Below are 20640 nucleotides of genomic sequence, written 5' to 3'. Positions count from 1 at the left end.
CTTCAGTTGGTTGGAGGAGGACAGCTCCACACCTGCAGCTGTCAGATGGAGTGGAGGGAGGCAGAGCAGGAGCAGACGATGGCCAAGAGAGGAAACTGTGGGACTGCATCAGGGGACGGCTTCCTCTCGCAGCTCCCAGACCTCAGAATAATTGGCCCATCTGTGGGAGGGAAAGGCCTTGTGCGGTGAATTGTACATGCTTTCCGATGTTAGAAGCGTTTGATAGAGCAGGCGTGAGGGAAGGAGGCTCTGTGTCCTGTCACTTGTGAGATCATCTACTTGTCAAACTGTTTGGGGGAGGGCAGGGGTCACAAAAAAGATAGTTGTTCATGTGCAATGGGCAGCAAGAGAAGAAAGTATAAATTTCATGTGTCGGACACCCCTGCTTGTAGAGCTTCTTTTTGTTTCTGTCTTCAAGATTGAGGACAGATTTGTGTAATTGTGCAGTTTTGCTAGAGAGTACAGAGTGCTCCACACGGGCTGATTCTCCAAAGGTTAATGTCACCAGCAGGAGAATAACAACTCCCAGGCTTAAGGGTAGTGTTAAGGACAAATCAATCTGTGTGTGTGCGTGGCTGTAACCCAGGAACAGTGTGAAAGAAGGATCTCATAAAATGCAATATACTCCCCCAGTTATCGAATATATTCTTCCCTGTAGGTGAAACTGTACTTTTCCATTATTGAAAGGCTGCTAGGAAAAAAAAAATATGACTGTCTAGAAAACTTAAGCCTGTGTTTCTAACTTTTTTATTGCTGGAGATTGAGGGTCAAAATATTGTGCAAATATGTGTCATCCAAGTGCTATAAGTACTTTTTTTAAGCGTGCACGTGTGTTGGTTGATACTTTGATGCATAAATTACCTAAATGGGGAATATTCATTTTGTAAATGAGTCTGAGTATCACAGGACGCCGCAGATGCAAACATGTACTCAAACATGCTGTTGTTTACACCTTCTAGATCTCTGTTAATGAGGTTAAAGTATCACTGTCCAGCAGCGGTTAAATGGGATTATAGAGCAGCTAAATGGAAAGCCGATGTTTCTAACACTCCATTTATCACTCGGGGGCCAAACATATCTTTAACCTTAGAGCACATTTTTCTTGTCAGTAAGTTAGCTTTGACCACAAAAAAATCTGTGTGCAATCAGTGCTACGTTTATATTCAAATTGCAGTTAAATTTTATTAGCATGGGTTATGCTAAATTGCATTTTGATGCTTGCTATCAGTCATTTACATGCTGGTTTGTTTGCAATGCAATGCACACACCCACAAACACCCACGATACTGTGACACTTCTGTCTCCCTGTAGGCCTGTTTTTTGTTTTGTTTTGTTTTTTTTAAACCATCACTGACTAATCAAGTCTCATATTCCACTTCCTGCAGATCCAGTGTGTCATAGGATGATTTCTTTGCTCTGTCTCACTGTGCGTGTTTGCACTTGTTGGAAGGAGTCCTGCGCTTGTGTATGAAGGTGTTGTGGCTGCATGTGAGGCATGAAACAATTGAGTTGTATAGCCCTTCTCACTAATTAATGAGCCACGTGCCACTGAGCACACTAGCCTGCTGCTGCTAGTGAAATGTTTCCATAGACACACACAGGCTTTAAGGTTACGCACTGTCAAATTCCCTTTGTGGGATGAAAAGCGCAGTGAATCTTGTCCCTGTTGGTCTGACAGTGTGTTCAGCCTGGATGTTGTGTAGTAGAAAGTGTGTAGGTGACCTCAACTATGGCAAAAACGAAACGAGTACGGTAGCCGGCCAAGTGTTTAGGCCACAGTACTTAATGTAACGGATCTGATCGTCTTTAAAACTTTTAAAAAACTGTATTTATGCACATTAGGTTGGATAAATGTGGTCATACACTGGGCCAAAATGTTGTGGGAAATCCTGGACTGGTTAAAGGCATAAAACAAGACATTTCTCTTCTATGTAGTGTTTTTGTAAGACTTGCAGAAAATCACTTAAAATACGATTACCATCTACTGTGAAGTCAAAGAGAAACTCGCATGGTGAGTGGGAGGGGGCAAAGGTTGCAACTTCCTTTTTGTGAAGGAAAGCCGCAAGGTTCATATGAAATGCTCACATTTATCAAGAATCGCTCCAAGACGAATGTTTAAAAAGACTTCAGTGGCACTGTCGTCACTGCTCCCGAGAGCAGGGTTTCCCTGGGTCTAATCTCAGGGAGCAGCTGGGCCCACGCTGACTGATAAGAGCCCAGCTGGATGGGTGTGGGCTCAGAATGGTTGGAGTCCCTGTTATCCTCGTGATGACATTGTCAGTGGCATTTACAAAAGCCTTGATCTGTGTTTCTAGTTGTAGGTCTGAGGTTAATGATCTGCATGAGATTTCTGATATGTGTGAGTTCATACTCGGACAGCATTAGCAATCGAGAAAATGAAAGATGTAGAATTTTCTTCAGTTATATCAGATTTTCTACATTTTGGAAATTTAACATCAAACCATAATGTCTCATGTGTCACTTGTACACTTTTACTGATTAATCTGGTAATTGTGCAGTACTTGCCTGAGCTTGGTTTTGTGGTGTGCTTTAAATAAGACCGTGTAAACCCTCCAGTGTGGCGCTTGCTTTTTCTAGTCTGCACTCAGGAAGTTTGACTCCTTTGTCATGAAAGTCAAGGTTTGAAGGCCTGTGTATCACTGATTAAAGAATTAAGTGTTACAGGTTTTCTTCCAAGGCTTTCTGTGGTATTGTATGTTATAACTTCCTGCCTCACTGACCTGCTTTGTTTTTGTGACTTCGGGGTTGAATTTGGGGCATGTTGCAATGCTGATCACAACTTTCACATCCTGAAAAGGCTCATTGCTTCATTGCTAGGCAGTTTTTGTACAAATTTGTTCCAGTCAGGTATCCTTTGCCCAGTAGTCTGTAAATTCATAGATTTGTGCTGTCTTTACAGTCAATGGTTTTGATAGAGGAGGAAGAGTCATGCTCTGGCGTTGAAAGAAGAAAATATGTCAAACAATCTTTGTTCTTCACTGATGCATTTCGCTGTAAGAGCTTCTGGTATTTCGCAACAGAGCCATAGCTACATTCATGACTTTAATCGCTCTTTTTTTTTTAAGGTAGGGGTTAGCCATAATGATTGGGTTTGCAGAGCCATTCATATGTCTAGGTGAAAGGTAAGCACTGGCTACACAGCCTTGAAACATTTTAGTCACTCTTCTTCTTCTCTGCTGTAAAATAAGTAAACTTATTTTACTTACTTTACTTTCTTCTTGAGATTAGACCCAGTGAAGACCTGCTCTTAGGAGCAGTGACAACCACACTGAAGCCTTTTTATCATTCATCTTTACTTTCTTGGAACTTAAAAATAATCCTAATACACAGTAACAGTGGCAAATTAGTAATTTCCTTTCCTGTTCAAAATATGTCATGTGAGAGTTATAGGTATGCTTCCTTGTGCCTTTTTTGGAAGAACATTTTTACTATGTCACATGAATGCATCATATCCAGTAAATAAAAGATGATGACTACATTGGTTTTCATACTTTACTGGGTAAAATACTTCCACATAAACCATTTATACTGTCGACCTTTACCCCCAATCAGTATTTTCTATTTTTTTATCACAAAAAGCACAATCCATTACTCCATAGTGGTTCGTCAGTTTGGCCTAAAGTGTAGGGAGCTTGGGGATGGGGGGGCTCCAAGATAGTGGCTGGGGCCCTCCTCAAAAGCTGCAAACAACAACCTCTACTAAGAAGATCGGAGAGCTGGTGACTTGACTGGGTGGATGAATCCAGGCAGATGCACTATTCAGTCACTTCTACTTCCTGTAAGGTCTAATTGCTGTACGCAAACAATAGCAAAAGATGACTCAGACGAGCTTTAATTATTTTGATCAGCTCATTACTTTCCCACCTTTAAGCGAGTGTCAAGCCCACTTTAGAAGCATTTGCTTTCTGATTCATACTGGAAATGTGAAGGTGGCAGAGGCAATAAAAAAGAAATTAGTACTACCGAAAGTGAGTCAAAGGCATCCCCAGGAGTAATAACACCTTTGATTTTGACACTGTTGCCTGACTAACCAGAAATACTCAAATATTCCACTTGGCACTTGAGACAGCCATCACAGAACAAGAGATAAATAAGTCAACATCCTACATGTAGCTGTTTAACATGTGCTGCTTGTGCCATACTTCGCATCTCAATAAGAGGTGTGCGCTAAGAACCACATTCTTGCTCGGAGGCATGTGGGAAGGGCCTGTAGGGGCGAGACGGTTCACAGGTTTATAAAGGGACAAAGGTCTACCATGCACACATTCTCCTGAAGGGAGCTGTATGTGTTTAATGCCTGTTCAGCCTGTAGGTGAGTGACCCCAGAGAAAGTTGTCTGTCTAATCAGTCACATAAGGTCACCTGGTCCCTTGACATGTCAGTGAATTAGTTTTTTATGTTCTTAACAATAACAAAGATACATTTTAAAAAGGGGGAAAACGTTAATCTAAGTTTATTGTTAAGGTTGAGATTAGGGTTTTAGCTGCTGTATTATCCAGACGTGTGCTTTTGAATCAAAACACCCACATTAATCATTAATACTTTAGTCAACACAGAATATTTGACATTATTGCTTCCAGTCCTGATTAACTTTGAAAAGACTGGTACACAAACACAGGAGACTGGAAGTGTGTGCTTTTGTATGTTTATGTTTACTTAGTCTATCAGTACCTACAGTATGTGTGTAGGTGGACACATAGGACAGTAACATCTGTCATTGCCCCTTTTTAATTCTTTTGTCTAGCAAGAGCTTCAGAAAGTAGTATGGGGAAACTAGTCAGGCAGGGTTGGCAGACACATTTTATATTTACAGCTTTGCGTACATAGTGAGGAGGATGGACTGGGTTTATTGCACATGTGTTACATTAAGTAGACTGAAAACCATATGAGAGACTTAAATCACCCTCAGGAAGATGGGTACAAAGGCACTCTGATAGTAGGTTGGTGGATGATTGATTAAAAAAACATAAAGAAAATGAAAAGATGCAGAAGAAATGTTTTCTTTTCACAGTCTCGGAGATATTATTGCTCTAAAGGTTGCCAGAAACTATTTTGATAAGGAAATAATAATTTTTCCAATCTGAATGCTAAGAATTTGATAGCGACAGGATCACAAATGGTAACTCTGTTGCAATCTTTGGAATTATGCAATGTTGGAGTAAACGAAATATTTTTTGGCAACTCTTTGGTTTTTAATAAACCAAATTAATCTGCAGATTAAAAAATGGCAGTATTTAATTGCAACAGCCCAAATTATAAGTCTGTGGTCCAGGTTAATAACTCAGCATTATGTAGTCTGTTAGTTGATGTGTGGTTTAATCAGATATTTTCAGAATTTACAAAATTCAAAGTGAACAAATGCTTAGGCCGTCTGTTTAAATGCCACAAGAGCAAATGGTAAAAACAGACAGACAGCTTTGAACCATGAGGACAGAGAAGAAACAAGTTCTTTAGGTAGAAACCAGACCAAAACAAAGCCTAAGACAGTTGTTCTCCTCTGGAGTAGAGTCAGAGGAAGTAAAGAGTCATCGGGTTTGAAACAGTGTTTTCTCGTGGGATGGCAACGGCTACAGTATCAAGTTGACTATATCTCTGCTCCTTAAGGGGTTGTGGGTGTGCCGTCGTTATGTAATAAATTAGATGTTAATGTTTTCAATAAAGCGTGATATTTTTCCCTATTCAACTTTAACATCTGGTGCCCGAGTATGCTTTTTAAAAAGTGGAGGAACTTTGGTTATGTCATGAGTGAACATGTTAAGAATGCTGTAGGTGGCCCCTGGGCCAGCTGATATCAGTGTGTGTCATCTGCTCTATAACAGATGAGTTGTGTAGGAGTTGCAAGTTGGAAAACTGTTACAAGTTAGAAAATGTTGTCATATTTGTTGCATAAAGTGCAAAAAAGGTACAATCCTCCTTATATGGGATGATGTGGTGCAAAACATTTTCAGTTTTCTAGTTGGGTGCAATAAGCGCACTACCATTTATACACCAAAACGTGCACATTGACTGCATACGCTTGTGCACTGATGTGGTGCTAGTTTCCAGAAATTCAGCTTGTCCTTTGTGAGATTTGATGTTTGTTCCTCTTAGTGGAATGTATACAGATAGTAAGGTGCATATATAAACACGTTTGTGTTTATATACCATGCTTGAGGATCCTCATTGACGTAATGCATTCCTCACTCCACACAAAAAGGACCACATAACTGCCGGACACTCACTTCTCTCAGTCTGCCCATTGAGTCTACCCCCAACCAGCTGAACGCCAGAGGCACATTCCTCTGCCTTGCTCCCACTGAGATGTAAAGGGGTGCGCGCGTGCATGCCCGCATGTGTGCATGAGAGACAGACGGCCTTTCTGAGTAGAGTCTGACTGATGTATGATTTTTCTTTTTAATTAAACGATTGATACGGATATTTGACTTAAAAAACCAAATGTTTCAATGTATTGGTCAATATTTGTATTCTTTTTCTTTCAAACACACAAAAACTGCACAGACTCTCCTAACGTTTGTCATGTTTAGCTATTTGCTCACTCAGTTATGCTTTGACCAACTGTTCGGGTCTACCCTGTTGTCGTGTTTGCGATATCGTTGTCGTGTGTTGGGATATTCCAAACACGTATTCCATGTGTGTTGCCAACAGGGAAGTTGCAAATGTCTGAAAAAGGAAAAAAATTTGAAATATTGGATTTTTAAATATCCCAACATCGGTAATAGTTGGACGCTAGCTATGATTACTGATAGTTTTTAGTGCTGCTGCTTTCACGCAAAAGTGAAACTGGTGTTGTGTTTCATGTCCACACTGGTATAGTTAAAGGGAAACCTAACTGATTTGTTTACATACGTTTGTAAATGGGGTAAAAAATGCTTAGGTTAAACTTACACACTCCCTTTCTCTGAATCATTTTACTTTACACTCTACTAGTAACTGGAACTCCAATAAAGCTTCTGGAATTCAAGTTACCTTTTACTTAACAAGGAAGGCAGGTCTGACGAGGAAGAATTGTACTAAATGAGAACAAACTATCTTGTTTCAAATTTCTTACATGTGTGCAGAGTTTCATTTTGTACAAGGAAGTTTAGAACTTTAAAAAAAAAAAAATCTGTTGTACTAAAAGTAAGGTTCCTCACACAGTGTTGATTGTGTGTGTCAGATGTGTGTTTTTCTCATGGCACCCACAGACATGTAGTTGCAATTGTTAGCTTGTCAAAACATGCATCTCTTCGGAAATCTGACGCCAGATGGTGACTTTGTTGAAGCTGACACAGCGCCATTGCAGAGAGCTGTAATGTTAGCAAAGCAGTTGCAAGAGTTTGGTGTCTGTGTTTACAGTTGAGGCTTGTTAACAGACTGATTGTTTGATGGCAAGAGATCGCGTCCTGTTGAGTCACACTTTAGGTTAATCTGCTGGGGAAAGTTTAACTTCTCCGGTGCTCTGTTAGGTAAACGCGCATAGTCCTTGGAGTACTGCGATGAGGATGTGTTGCTGTGAACCTCATGTGTTTGTTCAGATGTTTTCCCACAGCCTCTGTAAACCATGAAGGATTCAGATACCAGACTTAATATAGTCTGTTTCTGCAGGCCACTGGGTGGATGTAGACCACAACAGGGTCCAGATTTCACCAGCATAGGCAGTTGTTTCTTTTTCTTTGTTTTTTCCTTATTTAGTCATATTAAGCCGCATTAATCAGACAACATTCATGATTGTGATGAAACCATCACTTCCTAGATATTAGATTTTTACAGCAAAGAAATTGAATTGGTATTTTTTTAGGGCGGGTGTTTAAATGTGGTGTGGCAGATGACCCCGCCTTTAGCTCTTTGTTGTCGACTCCACTTTAAGTCTTTGTTGTCTCCAGTTGAACACTAAAAATGACTGTAGTGAATATTTACTTCTGACTGTACAAAAACATTGAAAAAAGTCTACCTCATACACGAGAGAGAGCGTCATGTGTTTGATGCTGTTTGAGTCACTCTGCAATTTGAATGTTTTGTTGCTTTATTTTCTTCTCTTTACCACTCAGATCGATGAGGAATTCTTTGTCTGTGCGTGTGATGGGTTTGGCTAAAGTGGCATTTTCTTCTTTTCAGTTCCTCTGACTCTTCAGTTGCTCAGGGGAGGGTGTGGAGCTTCCTTTCCAGTTTTGCCTGTAAATGTTAGTCAGCATTTTAATTGCTGTCGTGTGGATCTTGGAGACATCTTCCGTTTGGCTAGAGCATGGACAATAAAGTCCAGCACACATTGTGATTAAAGTTATCTCTTTTGAACAAACTGTGACTTTAACAACTTGAGACTCTTGGCACCTGATAAACTATGCAGGGCACGTTACCATGATTCCTCAGTGCATTGATGGGAGTGGAAAGTTCTGTACTAATTTATAAATGCAGCCAGTTCATTTAAAAAGATTATTCATGCAGTCTACCAAGAGCAGAGCAAATTAGTTGGCCAAAAATGAGCAGACCTGACAAGGTAGTAAGATAATATAGTGTAGGCTCAGGTTTTACACATGTGTTTCTCTCTGGAAACTGTAATTCAAATAAAAGAGAGGCAACTGGAGAAGGAGAATCAATATGTTTTTGATATAAGGAACTCTCCTATTAGAATTCGCTGTGGACCATCTCATCTTATCTCTGCATAAAACTGACAGCTCAGGTGGAGTCCAGCATTTATCCAAAGGAGGGTTATAAAATATCAGTGTGTATAAAAGTGGAGCTGTATGATGTGCAGAAAAAGTAGAAACCTTATTTATCGTTAGATGTTCCTGTGCTGTGTGCCTAATCTCAGGCATTGTTCTGTCTCTAGAAACTCAGAGTGAGAACTCATTGAGGGACTCATTTAAGGATGGAGTTAATGCTTTAGCACCGTGCTCTGAGCTTTGAGCCATCCATCTTTGCCAATTGTGAGCTCATTTTGATAATTTCTCCGCCTGACATTCCAAATAAATTACCACTCTTACAGGAAACTATCACAGTCACATGAGGCGCAAAATGAGACGTGCCCCTAGCACATTTTATTGTAAATTGCACGTTGCAAAATTCACATTTGTATGATTTTAAGTACTGTGGAAAATTTACAGAATCTCCTACAAACACATTTTGCATTAATTACAGCTAGCTGGAAAAATGCATCTGACTACGCCTTGACACTGCACCTCTTTAGTTAATCTCTAACTGTAGTTTTTCAAACAAAAAAGGGTCCTTTGAACTGTAAATGTGGCCCTTAATCTTAACATTGGTCATACTGTGTATTTATTTATTTTTCCCTGTTATATGGGCCATAACAAATTAAATGTTGGCAATAACCTCCCCCACTGTTGATGTTTTCTGTATAACTAAACTATAAAAAATTGGTCTCTCTGAAGACCTGAAACACTTAAATTCACAGGGTTGGTTAATTTTGCTTTGAAAGTCTTTGAGCACAAAAACGGGAGTAAAATGAATTAAAAAGGTCTGCCATTACTCATGCATGTTTCATTTAACATTGATCTGTTTTCCTCTTTCACAGGCCAGAAACAAGGAGACAGGAGTTCTGGCTGCTGCCAAAGTGATCGAGACCAAATCTGAGGAAGAGTTGGAAGATTACATAGTCGAGATTGACATCCTGGCTAAATGTGACCACTGCTACATTGTCAAGCTGCTTGACGCTTTCTATTATGAGAATAAGCTCTGGGTAGGTAATGCTGAAATCTGAATGAGCAAATCAGACTCAAGTTAAAAACCACAGACTTGCTGCCCTCTGGCTCTTTGTTTTATTTTTCTTTGGCTGAACATTGTCAAAGAGGTTAACCACAAACACTGACACACTATCTTTACACATTTTAACATGATCTGGATGGAGAAAAACAAAACAAAGCAATTAAATAAATTAGACCTTTTTCAATGATTTTAGGCTGAAATTAGATTGATGCATAATGCACTAAAGGAACTTCAGTCGTCTTCCTCACAAAACCACTCATAACCAAGACCCAAAAAAGCCATGACACACAAACCTCAACAGTCAGTGAAGAAGGACAAAACAAATATTTTCACTGTGCAAGCTGAATGGCTCGTGGGATGTTCTGTTTCACTCTGTGACAACTGTTTTTATTGCAACAGTTTTATCTTGAGTATATTTCTCCTCCGTATGCAAGCTCTGTTGTAAAAATAGTGATAAGAAGAGTCTATTGCCTAAATAGGAATGACAGAAGAACCCCTGGCTGACATAATGCATCAGAAGTGACCCTGATGATACTACAAGAATGAGGATTAATCTCAGCTATTTTTTCCCCTGCTCTTGAATCATTTTTTTCTTCTCACACACACACTGGGTCAAGTGTAAACTTTTCAACTCCCTCTGTAATCTCCCACTCCATCTGGCCAAGACAAATGGTGACCTCATGTCGGGGCATGATTTTAAATATTTGAAGAATTACAAGGCAGTGTTAAGGCTAAAGATAAAGATTATTGCGGTTACTATAAGTGCAAAATGTAGATGTTTAGTTTGGCATGTTTGTGACTTTTCTGTTAGTTATCAGTTAATTATTAAGCATTAGAATTGCAAACCTTAAATCAAGCATGACAGAACTCGTAAGCTATTAAACTTCAAGTTAACACTTAATGAACTGCTGATCAGTCAAAACTTTACCAGAGGTGTAACGCAGCAAAGCCAAACTCATGTTTTAATAAAGAATTAATGTACTAAAAATTGCACATTCACAATGTAATTGTGCTTTTTTGCGTACATGCATTAAACCAACAATGAAGTTAGTAGTTGACCTAAATAAAATGTGGAGGGGGTTGAACATTGCCCATGAGTGAAAGCTGGACCCTGTGCAACTATTAGGTTAGCTTGATAAGTTAAATGTACAAACCTCTCTGCCTGTTGCATTCAGACCACATGTTTCCTGTGTTTTGTGGCTTCAGAGTAACAGGCCTTGCTCGTCATGTGAATTCTGAGCTGTTTCCAGTAACTGTGTTTCTCTGTCTAACACATAATTACACTCAGTGTCTTAAAAGAAATTTATGTGAAGTATCAGTGTTAAAGATTGTCACTGAAGTGACACCAGGCTGTCTGTAATTCTTTACAAGAGCACAATCTGGAAAAGTTTCTACACCTCATTGCTGTAAGCGCAACAATTAGCCCAGTGGTTACTGGTGGTCAGGCCTTGGTAACCTCCAATTGGGTGGACTGGGCAGTGTAAGTCAGTGCATTCCAGTATCGACCCACCCGCTCTGCTTTCTACCACAAAGAGAGAAGACAGTGAGAGGCTGTTTGTTCCAATCTGGTCTGGAGGTTAGCAAGGCAGCCTGGCCCACAGCGTGAGAAAAACGGGGCCTTTAACGTGGAGATGGGACTGCTGATGTCAGCACTGAGAAGAACAAACAGGGAGAGGCAAAGAAAGACGCAGGAGAAGAGAGGATTTAAACAGATGGCTAAGAGAATATTTCATATCATTTAGCATGTAAAAGTACATTATCCCTTAGTATTATTAGTCATAGTTAGCTATGCAAATTTTCTTTTTCTTTTTTCCCCCCTAATGAGCGATCTATCTGTAAACGGTCTAATACTACAAAAATCTGTGTTACTTAAGGCATGTGCAACTTGGCACTGTCAAATGTGTCAGTGGTCAGAAACTCATGAGGTAGGCTTAAAGTGGGTAATGGGTTAAGTCTTTTTTTTTTTGTGTGTGTGTGGACTGGGTGCAGCCTAAATGCCACTACACTCTTCAAGTTTTGCCCATTAAGACAGGCTTATGGCTAGGTTGAGGGAATCCGGATCAGCCACAGTCTGTAGGCCAAATATGTGCCAGATTTGTACCAATTAATTATTGCTCTCTGAATATGTATCCAGTGAAAATGGTTACAACCAAAGTTTGTATCATCCCATCATCCCATCCCATGGGTCTTCAATGACCCATCTTAAATGGGTCATTAAACAGTATCTAGCCCTAGATACAGTGAGAAATTGTAAGTGCACATTACTCTAGTTAAGCGCTGTACTGTTTGACAAAGAAAGAAGACTTTCTAAGGTTTTTTTTTTTTTACACCACCTTGTCTGCGTTTTTGAAGGATTAGTTATCCTTGATTGTATAACAGGTTTTTTGCTGGCAAATAGCCTTTTACTTTCCTTTGCCGTCTGTTAAATTGAGGTAAGAAATCACTGTGAAGGTACAGAGTGGCGAACTGGAGGAACACTGCGGTGTCAGCTAAGCCTGCTCCATTTATTTTAAAGCTTTTAGGGGTTTGTAGACTTTATCAAGTTGCGTCCAGCTGTTCTCTGAAGAAAAAGACACTCATAAATTGTCCTAATGGTTTGTAAGACACTTGAAGATAAAAAATCACCCCTTTAGAGTAAAATGTGAGATATATCTCTAAACAGGTGGGATGAAATACACTGGCTTATTGTTTAGTTATTATTATTTTTATTTTAAGTCTCACTCTGACTCAGATACACAGGGACACTGAGTGTACGTGTGTGTTCAGCCCACAGTGGTTATGAATATCATGCAGCTTGACCAGTTGGAGCACATTCTTTACCCACAGCATCACACGTCATCCAAATTTCTTTCACGCAGCGAGAACAAATCTTTGCTGCAGACACACTGATGACTACACAAACCAGTTGCCTCTGTCACAGCCGAGTAATGTACAGCTGTTTAGTTTGGCCAGCGCTTTGTGCTACCACTAAAGTGCAGTTCGTTTAACTTGGAGAGTGGTTTTTAAACAGAAGTGAAAAAAATGGGCATTGGTGAGCAGGAACAGGGATGTGGTTTGTAATAAAAGGTGTTATTACCCACCCTCTGTAGTGTTGAGAATATGCAGAATATTACAGAATAAACAGAATATTTTCAGAGTGTATATATACTGATACTGATAATATTGATGGGAAGAAACTGCACATCAGTTGGTACACATTTTAAAATGATACGTTCTGTTCTTATTTAGCTTTTGCAGATCATAATGGTGGAAAGATGCATATCAAAAGGAAATGTTAATTTTTGAAGTGTGTGCGAAACCCTATTTCCTTAATAATCTTCTTACTTGAAGAATAAAATGCTAAACCTGACCTTTGTTAGATTTCGCTTTCTTCTTTGTTGATCAAACAGTGGAATCTTAAAACAGGTTTTTCGCTACTGTAAAACAACTTAAACACGTGGTAAAACGTCGATCTAGTTCAAAGATCTAAAAGCTGGAAACATGCGTCATACACAGGCCAGACAGTCTTTCAGCTGTTTATTTTAAAAAACTAAAAATCTGATATGAAACTAACTTTTAAACAGACTAAGCAAAATGGAAGATCGCTGATAACACATGGCAGAGCCCAAATTAATGAAGCGTGACAGAAGAGCATTGTTCCCCCTGGTGTTGAATGCCAAGAATGGCAGTCCTCATATTCTGATTCTCTGCAAAGTATGTTCGCCTTCACGTGACCGCGTTTACACAGAGGTATGCATAGTTTCATACCGTCAGACGTGCAACGGTGTGGTTTCACCTTTTGGTATTTATCATTCTTTGTATGGCTTTGTCTGGGCTGAAACTCCACGCCTTGTCCAGCGCCTGGCTGATGCTTTGACAGTGTTGTCATAGCAAGGAAAACTGATGATTGTAAAAAAATGAGATCACACAGCAGGTATGCTTCGTAGTACCAAGAGTTCAAGTTTGGATTCAAAACATAATTATAAATGAAGTATGTGTTGTGAAAGAAGTTCAATCTTACTATTGTTTTCTAATAGGTGTGTTTGAGGACATGGCTAATAAGACTCCATTTAGGAAATGTCTTCAGTTTTTACCCCCTCCATCTGCCTTTGCTTTTACTTTACTGCTGAACTGATGTGTGTTTGGCAGTCTGTCTCTACAGGTAGTGATGACATAATATAACAAGAAGGACACACTTCTGATATAAATTTAGATTGTCTGCTTTTATGTGCCACTGAAAATCATTCATCTTAAAGTACAGGGTGGCAAATCCAACACTGAACCAGTTTCACGAAACTTAGCAAGCAGTTTGCTAACTGTAGCATGGGAGATGGGTGGTCTCGTAGGGTGTCTTGCATTGAAATCTGCTGCAATGACCCGGTTACTGCGTTCACCAGATATCAACACAATTTCGATCCGCTCCTCACATGTTAACCTCTTCGACATGTCAATGGCTGTGAACAAAGAGAAACTTGTAAATAACTCATGAAAGAATAAAGTTATGTTGAAACCAAGCACACCATTGTTTTTCTTGTGACATTACCAATAAGTTTGATGTGTCACATGGCCCTCTTCCTATTGAAAAAACAAAAGTTGTATCCAAGATGGCCGACTTCTAAATGGCCACCATGGTCACCACCCATCTTGAGGAGTTTGCCCCCTCACATATACTAATGTGCCACAAACAGGACTTCAATATCACCAACCATTCCCATTTTATTACGGTGTATCCATATAAATGGCCCACCCTGTGTATTGATGTCTCTGCTATGACAGACACATTAAAAGCTTCATCAACAGCTAAGTTCAAACTCATGAAGACTTTCACTGACTGTTTTTCAGCTGTCAGTTTCATTACTTATAATTCCTGTGTTAAGTTTAACATCAGTTTCTCTTTCCCCCCCCAGATCATGATTGAGTTCTGCCCTGGAGGTGCTGTGGATGCCGCCATGCTAGGTAGGCCATTCTGTCTCTGTATTTTCATTTAAAAATTACATCTTTTTCCTTTACCACAACAGTTGGTTTCCAAACCTCAGGGAGTGTTTTTATTTTTTTGTCTTTTTTTTTTTTTAAGTCAAAAGTAGTTCTTAGCTTTCATGACTGTATATGTATTTAAAAATCTCAAATTTATCAGGCAGAAAATCCTGAAAAACAGCATCATACTACAGTCTTATTAATTTGACCTTGAAGCCTTGAAACAGTCAGACTTAGTGGAGTCCTTCTGTGTGGGAAATCCCCCTGGTGTTTTCACTGGGTAATCCACATCCTCGTAACTGCCTGCACGCCATCTGCAGCTAACCAAACACAGACAGAGATGAAACGAAGTCTACAGGGCAGGATTATCTTGGATGTGTGAAGGTTTTTCTAATCTGGGATTACTTATCGAGTAATGCTATCTGATCTGCTATGGTGGGTTTAGTGTTTTTTTTCTCATGGAGCTCACACAGTAGGTCTGTACTCTTTATTTTGCCATGATTGTATGAATTGCAAGTATGCAGTGTTCCATCTCTCCTGCTAGTCTCAGCTAGTCTTCTCAGTTCACACTTTCATTTTGCTGTTGCTCTAACCTCTCCTCCTCTCCTGTCCATATCAGAGTTGGATCGGGGGCTGACAGAGCCACAGATTCAGGTGGTTTGTCGCCAGATGTTGGAGGCGCTAGACTACCTCCATGGATTGAAGATCATCCACAGAGACCTGAAGGCTGGTAACATCCTCCTAATGCTGGATGGTGACATCAAACTGGGTAAGTGTTTAGTTTTAGATGTTGTGATGTTCAGGTTTTTCATTTCTAGCAGAGTTTAATGCATTGATCTTATTTTTTATTATAGAGGCATCATGGTGGACATGATGCCTCTAGAATGATGTTTTGTTTTTGCACCCACATTTGTATGAACAGTCAGAAAACTGCAGTACTGTTTTGAAAACTCGGATTTTATTTGATATTCAGGCAGAAAATATAGTACAGACTAATACAAAGTATTGGTTGCTTTTCTTATTTGACTCGAGCAGTTTTTTAACCTCTTAAAAAACATTTGTGACTTGCAACTGTTGCATTTTACTGCCAAAATAATTATTGTGGGACTAATTCCCAGATTAATGTAACATTCACATTGCTCACTGAAGGTTATTTCTGGGATCTTGGCTAATCTTTAGGTTCATTGTTTCTTTGACATAAATGCATGCCACACATAACATGCACAGTAAGAGGTCCTGCACTCCTCCTTTGCTGCTGTCAGAGAATCGCAAGCACTGTGTGGGAAAACTGTGATCTGCGAACATTGCATATTTTTATTCATTTATTGGCTTTTTGAAGCATTCCTCACATTCTTGACATTTCATGGCTGGACGACAAAAGTTGGATCCACACTCTAGTTTGTTTTAGATTGAAGTGTGGTGTTCTAGTGTAGTGCTTTGTCTAAGTGCCAGGTAAGCAAGTGATGAATTGTCTAAATGATTACATAACATTTAGGATCCTCAGATATGAAACTTTAGATAACTGTTTGTAGCGTGATGTTTTGCCTTCTTTACTCTGATTGGCTCTCTGATCATTTTTACTGAGCTAAGACAAAAAAAAAAAAAAAAAAAAAAAACTTCATATGACACATTTTTGTCAAAAACTGTGCTCATTAAGCTGCATGCCAAGAATCTTTCCTGCTTACATTCTTCTTCAGCTCCACCACAGTTGCCTATAATCACTGGGAGTTGCCTCTGTAAACCCATTATGTAATGACATGGACTCATTTACAGTGTCCAAACTTATCTAAATACATGTTAATTCAAACAAGACAGCAATTAAACTATCTTTGAGGTCAGCTAAAATGTCTGATCTTCATGCAGAACTCCTGCAGTTCTTTTTTTGGATTAAAAAAGTCTTTAATGACTTTTATGAACTTATTTACAGCAGTTGTGACCAGTGCCAAGAATTGGTGTACATGTCTATACACAATGTTGATGATGGCAAAAAAATTGCTCATAATTCCTGTTGCTTTATCCAGGTAACGATAAAAACAAAAGCAAATGAATATTGGGCAGGCAGCACCAGGCTAATGAGTCATACTTCATCATCAGAGGTATCATGCCTTCCTGCTATCGTCATAAAGGAAACATTATTTTTAGCCTATATGATTAGCCAATCCGGTTATGCCATGTTGTTGTATCCATCGTCTGTCCTTCAATTCACAAGAGTCGCTACAACTCCCTACAGTACTGGCCAGAATTTAAAGAGACTTGCTACAGTGATGACCTTCACACAGATTTTTCTCAAACACAACGTCACATTTGTCGTTCTCAGTGGATTTCAATTCTATTTTTTTATGCAACACATCCAACCAGTAAACCAAGAAAACTAATCACTTTCTAACTGTACTGCACAAATGATGATAACCTGTGAACAGTGAGGACTTGTGAGTCAGTGATTACGTCTTTCTCCCATCACATTTTTGTCATTTTATTCTCATCAGGAAATCCTTGAGACGTGTCTTTAAAATAGGCTTAGACCCAGGGATCAACTGATTAGAATTTGGTGTTTAAAGGTCAATGTGATCTCATATAACAATTATTTGGGTCATAATAAATTCTAAAGTTAATGGTCTACTTCATTTTGCTATCAAAATGTTATGCAAAGAAAACATTGTTCAGCACTGTAATGGAGGATGAGCATATTACATAGTTTGTCGAATACTGAACTAGTGATGTTAATCTTGGAAACTAATGTAGTAGACATGCGGCAGCGGGAACAAAGGAAAAAATCAGAAATTGGCTTCAAGGGGCCGCAAGCAGCTTCTGACACTAAGACCCTCGAATTTGATGAGGATAAACTCCGACTAATGGGCATAATTGAAGTGGTAAAAGATAAAAGCATAGAGGTTGCCACTAACATTACTTCTGTTCTTTTGGGGCTCCTGCTAAAACCTTCTATTGTGTACTAGTTCTTGGAAGTGTAGAACATAATGAGAGCTCTGGCATAGGTAATGAACAACTATATAATCTGTTTTTTTACCAAAAACATAGTGTTAACTCTTATTCAATGTAAAATAAAAGGACTGCTTAATTTCAGTGTCTCAGATGTAGAAATCCTTGCTGCAAAAGCTCAGACTGTTTCAAGTGATCCATTTGACAGTGAAGCCAAAGATTTTGAATTGTAGTCTACAAAACCAAAAGTCATTTAAGAACCCATAATAGAACATGCCAGTTTGTAATTGAAGATGTGACCCCGCTGCCTTGTGTGCAAAAACTAAGCGCTACTGCCAAGCACTTCTCTAACCCCACCATGGTACACATGGTATTCCTTCTGACAGGCGGGAGGAAAAAACTAAAGTGAAAACAAGACCCCTGTAATCTGGAAAGCTGGCAACTTTTTTTAAGGAAACCGGACTGCTATAAATTTACTGTTTCTGGATTTGTAACTCCAAAGATCACACAGTCAGGATGGCTTTACAAGCTAAAAAGTATTTGTCTACCTCAACGGGCGTGGTTTTAAAAAAAGAAAGAAAAAAAGAAAGAAAGCCGGAAGTTTTTGAACTGGTTTCATTCCCTCCTTCTGTGAAATGCTAGTCAACATCTTTCCTCCATCACGTGACTTTTCTTTTTCTTTTTTTTTTGTTTTTTCATGCAGCTGACTTTGGTGTGTCTGCAAAAAATACCAAAACCTTACAAAGAAGAGATTCTTTCATTGGAACACCATACTGGTAAGTTTAGAGTTTCAGTCAGCAACACTGGGGTGGGGGGCTCGCTTAGTACACTACATTCAATGCCTTTCAAATCAGAGCTTTCAAGTAGCTACTATATAAATTACACTCTGCTTTTTCTAAATCCCATATTATCATATAACAGTCCTGCTCCCTGATTTGCAACATTTTCTGTAAATCTATTACTGTTATGCAAAACAACTATATTAAATATTTACTTTAATATAATTCATATACATAGCACTTGTGAAGACATCATCCATGAACTTTAAAATTGGTGGGTCAACCCTTTTTGAAAGTGATTTCTGCTCACAGAGAGAGAAAATGATACTGTGCGTACACTCAGTATTCATTTCAGTCCTTCATTCTTGTCAAATAGTGCTCCTCCAAATTGGAAATGATTCCCAGTGAACCTTGTTCCATTGTGCCTTCCTTTATACCAATATGACAGTTAAACATTTACTAGAACAGGTTATCATTCATCCCCAACATCCCAGCTCAATTAAATCATAACTGTGCACAGTCCTGATCAGATCAGGGAAAAAAACCTCCAAAAATCTAAAATGCTACTTTTTTGACTACACTTAGTCAAAATTTACATCTTATTTATATTACATTTATGTATGTGTTATTACTTAATTACATCTTGATGGTTATTTTAGATTCTTTACTTGTAAATAATCATTTTATTACCCATGGGGAGCTGCATGTTGTTAGTCAACAGAGTATTTATGTGCTGAACTGTGTGGTGTGTTTGTGGAGGATTTTGCATGCCACAATCTTTAATGTTTAACCTTATTTATCTGTCTCAGGATGGCTCCAGAGGTGGTCATGTGTGAGACAATGAAGGACGCACCATATGACTACAAGGCCGACATCTGGTCTTTGGGAATCACTCTGATCGAGCTTGCGCAGATTGAGCCCCCACACCACGAGCTCAACCCTATGAGGGTGCTATTAAAGATCGCAAAGTCTGAGCCTCCTAGCCTGGACCAGCCGAAGAAATGGTGAGAATCTGAATTCAGCTGTTGCACATTTGGCCTGCAACTGTCTAGTATAATATGTACAGGCTGCGAAGAGGAATTTGTTAACCAAAAAGTGGGGAGTTTGAAACCTGCCTCCATGATTCATAAGCTACAACATGGCAAGTGGAGTCAACGGGGGCTTTTATTTCCCTGTCTAGATTTCAACAAGTCATTTAATTTCAATCACTTCCAAGTACTTTGCACACTTGGTATACTGTAATCTGCTCTAGACAGTCATGCATCAAATTGTCCTTCCCTTTTTCCACCTGCCAACCATTTTCCAACAGAGGCTGCACTTAAATGAGTGCCAAACTATAACTTTTTTTCCTACCTTTTTCTTTAATGAGATTAAATGTGCCGTAGCAGTGGATTTATTACTGTGAAAGCGAAGTTATCAGGTAGAGGGAGATTTGGAAAGGTGCTGATTCATTGTTCCTGCCGAGACCTTTTTTTTTTTTTTTCTTTTTTTTTTTTCCACAACAGAGCTGCGTACAAAGATGATTTAAAATCTGTCAATATCACACAACTGGAAATGTTACTTACAATTATTTTTTCGTTTTAACTGTTTCTTCACTCGTCTACATCTTAATCATTGCTTTTGTTTCTGATTATTCTTCTCTCTTTTATTTACTCAAGGTCACAGGCATTTAATGACTTCCTGCGGAAATCTTTGGATAAAAACCCAGAGACTCGCCCAACTGCAGCTCAATTGTTGGAGGTAGGCTTGATGCAGTGTGTAACTGAATAGTAGTGAATATTATAAAGTGCTGCACTTTGACATACAATGGAACATCGTACTCTCTCTATCTTTATCTTGTACTGATACACACACACACACACACACACACACACACACACACACACACACACACACACACACACAGATCAGTTTAATCTTCTATTTTAAGACCTGAATACAGTGATCTGTGCCAGGTTGGTGTTCCATGGCGGGCACAGGCATGCAGGTGAAAATGAAAAGCTTTATAAGAAATCGATTGTGTAAAAGTGAAAAATTATTAGGTAGAAAATGTGCAGTAGCCAAAAGAAACAAGAAGCCTTGGTCTCCTCAATAATGCCGCCGCCCCCCCACAAAAAAAAATACAAATCTAAAACAAGTTGTTGTACTTGCTCTTCCTTATTAAAATTAGGTTGAGGTTGGTGTTGCCACACAAGGCACCTTTTGGCTCTAACTCAGGAATTCTTATCATGATTATTACATTTTGCACAAT

At 39.1% G+C, this 20640-nt stretch overlaps 1 protein-coding gene across 1 annotated transcript in view; it reads left to right on the top strand.

The window, feature by feature from the left end:
• Nucleotides 1–20640, top strand: part of stk10 (serine/threonine kinase 10) — a 41934-nt gene that overhangs the window by 1923 nt on the left and 19371 nt on the right. The window contains exons 2-7 of the mRNA XM_013272449.3: nt 9530–9694; nt 14607–14655; nt 15293–15442; nt 18314–18386; nt 19199–19393; nt 20048–20129. Of these exons, the coding sequence (XP_013127903.1) occupies nt 9530–9694; nt 14607–14655; nt 15293–15442; nt 18314–18386; nt 19199–19393; nt 20048–20129 (714 nt within the window). The remainder of the gene's footprint in view (nt 1–9529; nt 9695–14606; nt 14656–15292; nt 15443–18313; nt 18387–19198; nt 19394–20047; nt 20130–20640) is intronic.

Source organism: Oreochromis niloticus, linkage group LG10 (assembly GCF_001858045.2).
Source record: "Oreochromis niloticus isolate F11D_XX linkage group LG10, O_niloticus_UMD_NMBU, whole genome shotgun sequence".
Classification (NCBI taxonomy): domain Eukaryota; kingdom Metazoa; phylum Chordata; class Actinopteri; order Cichliformes; family Cichlidae; genus Oreochromis; species Oreochromis niloticus.
Note: the sequence above shows the minus strand (reverse complement) of the source record. Positions and strands in the feature narration are given on the sequence as shown.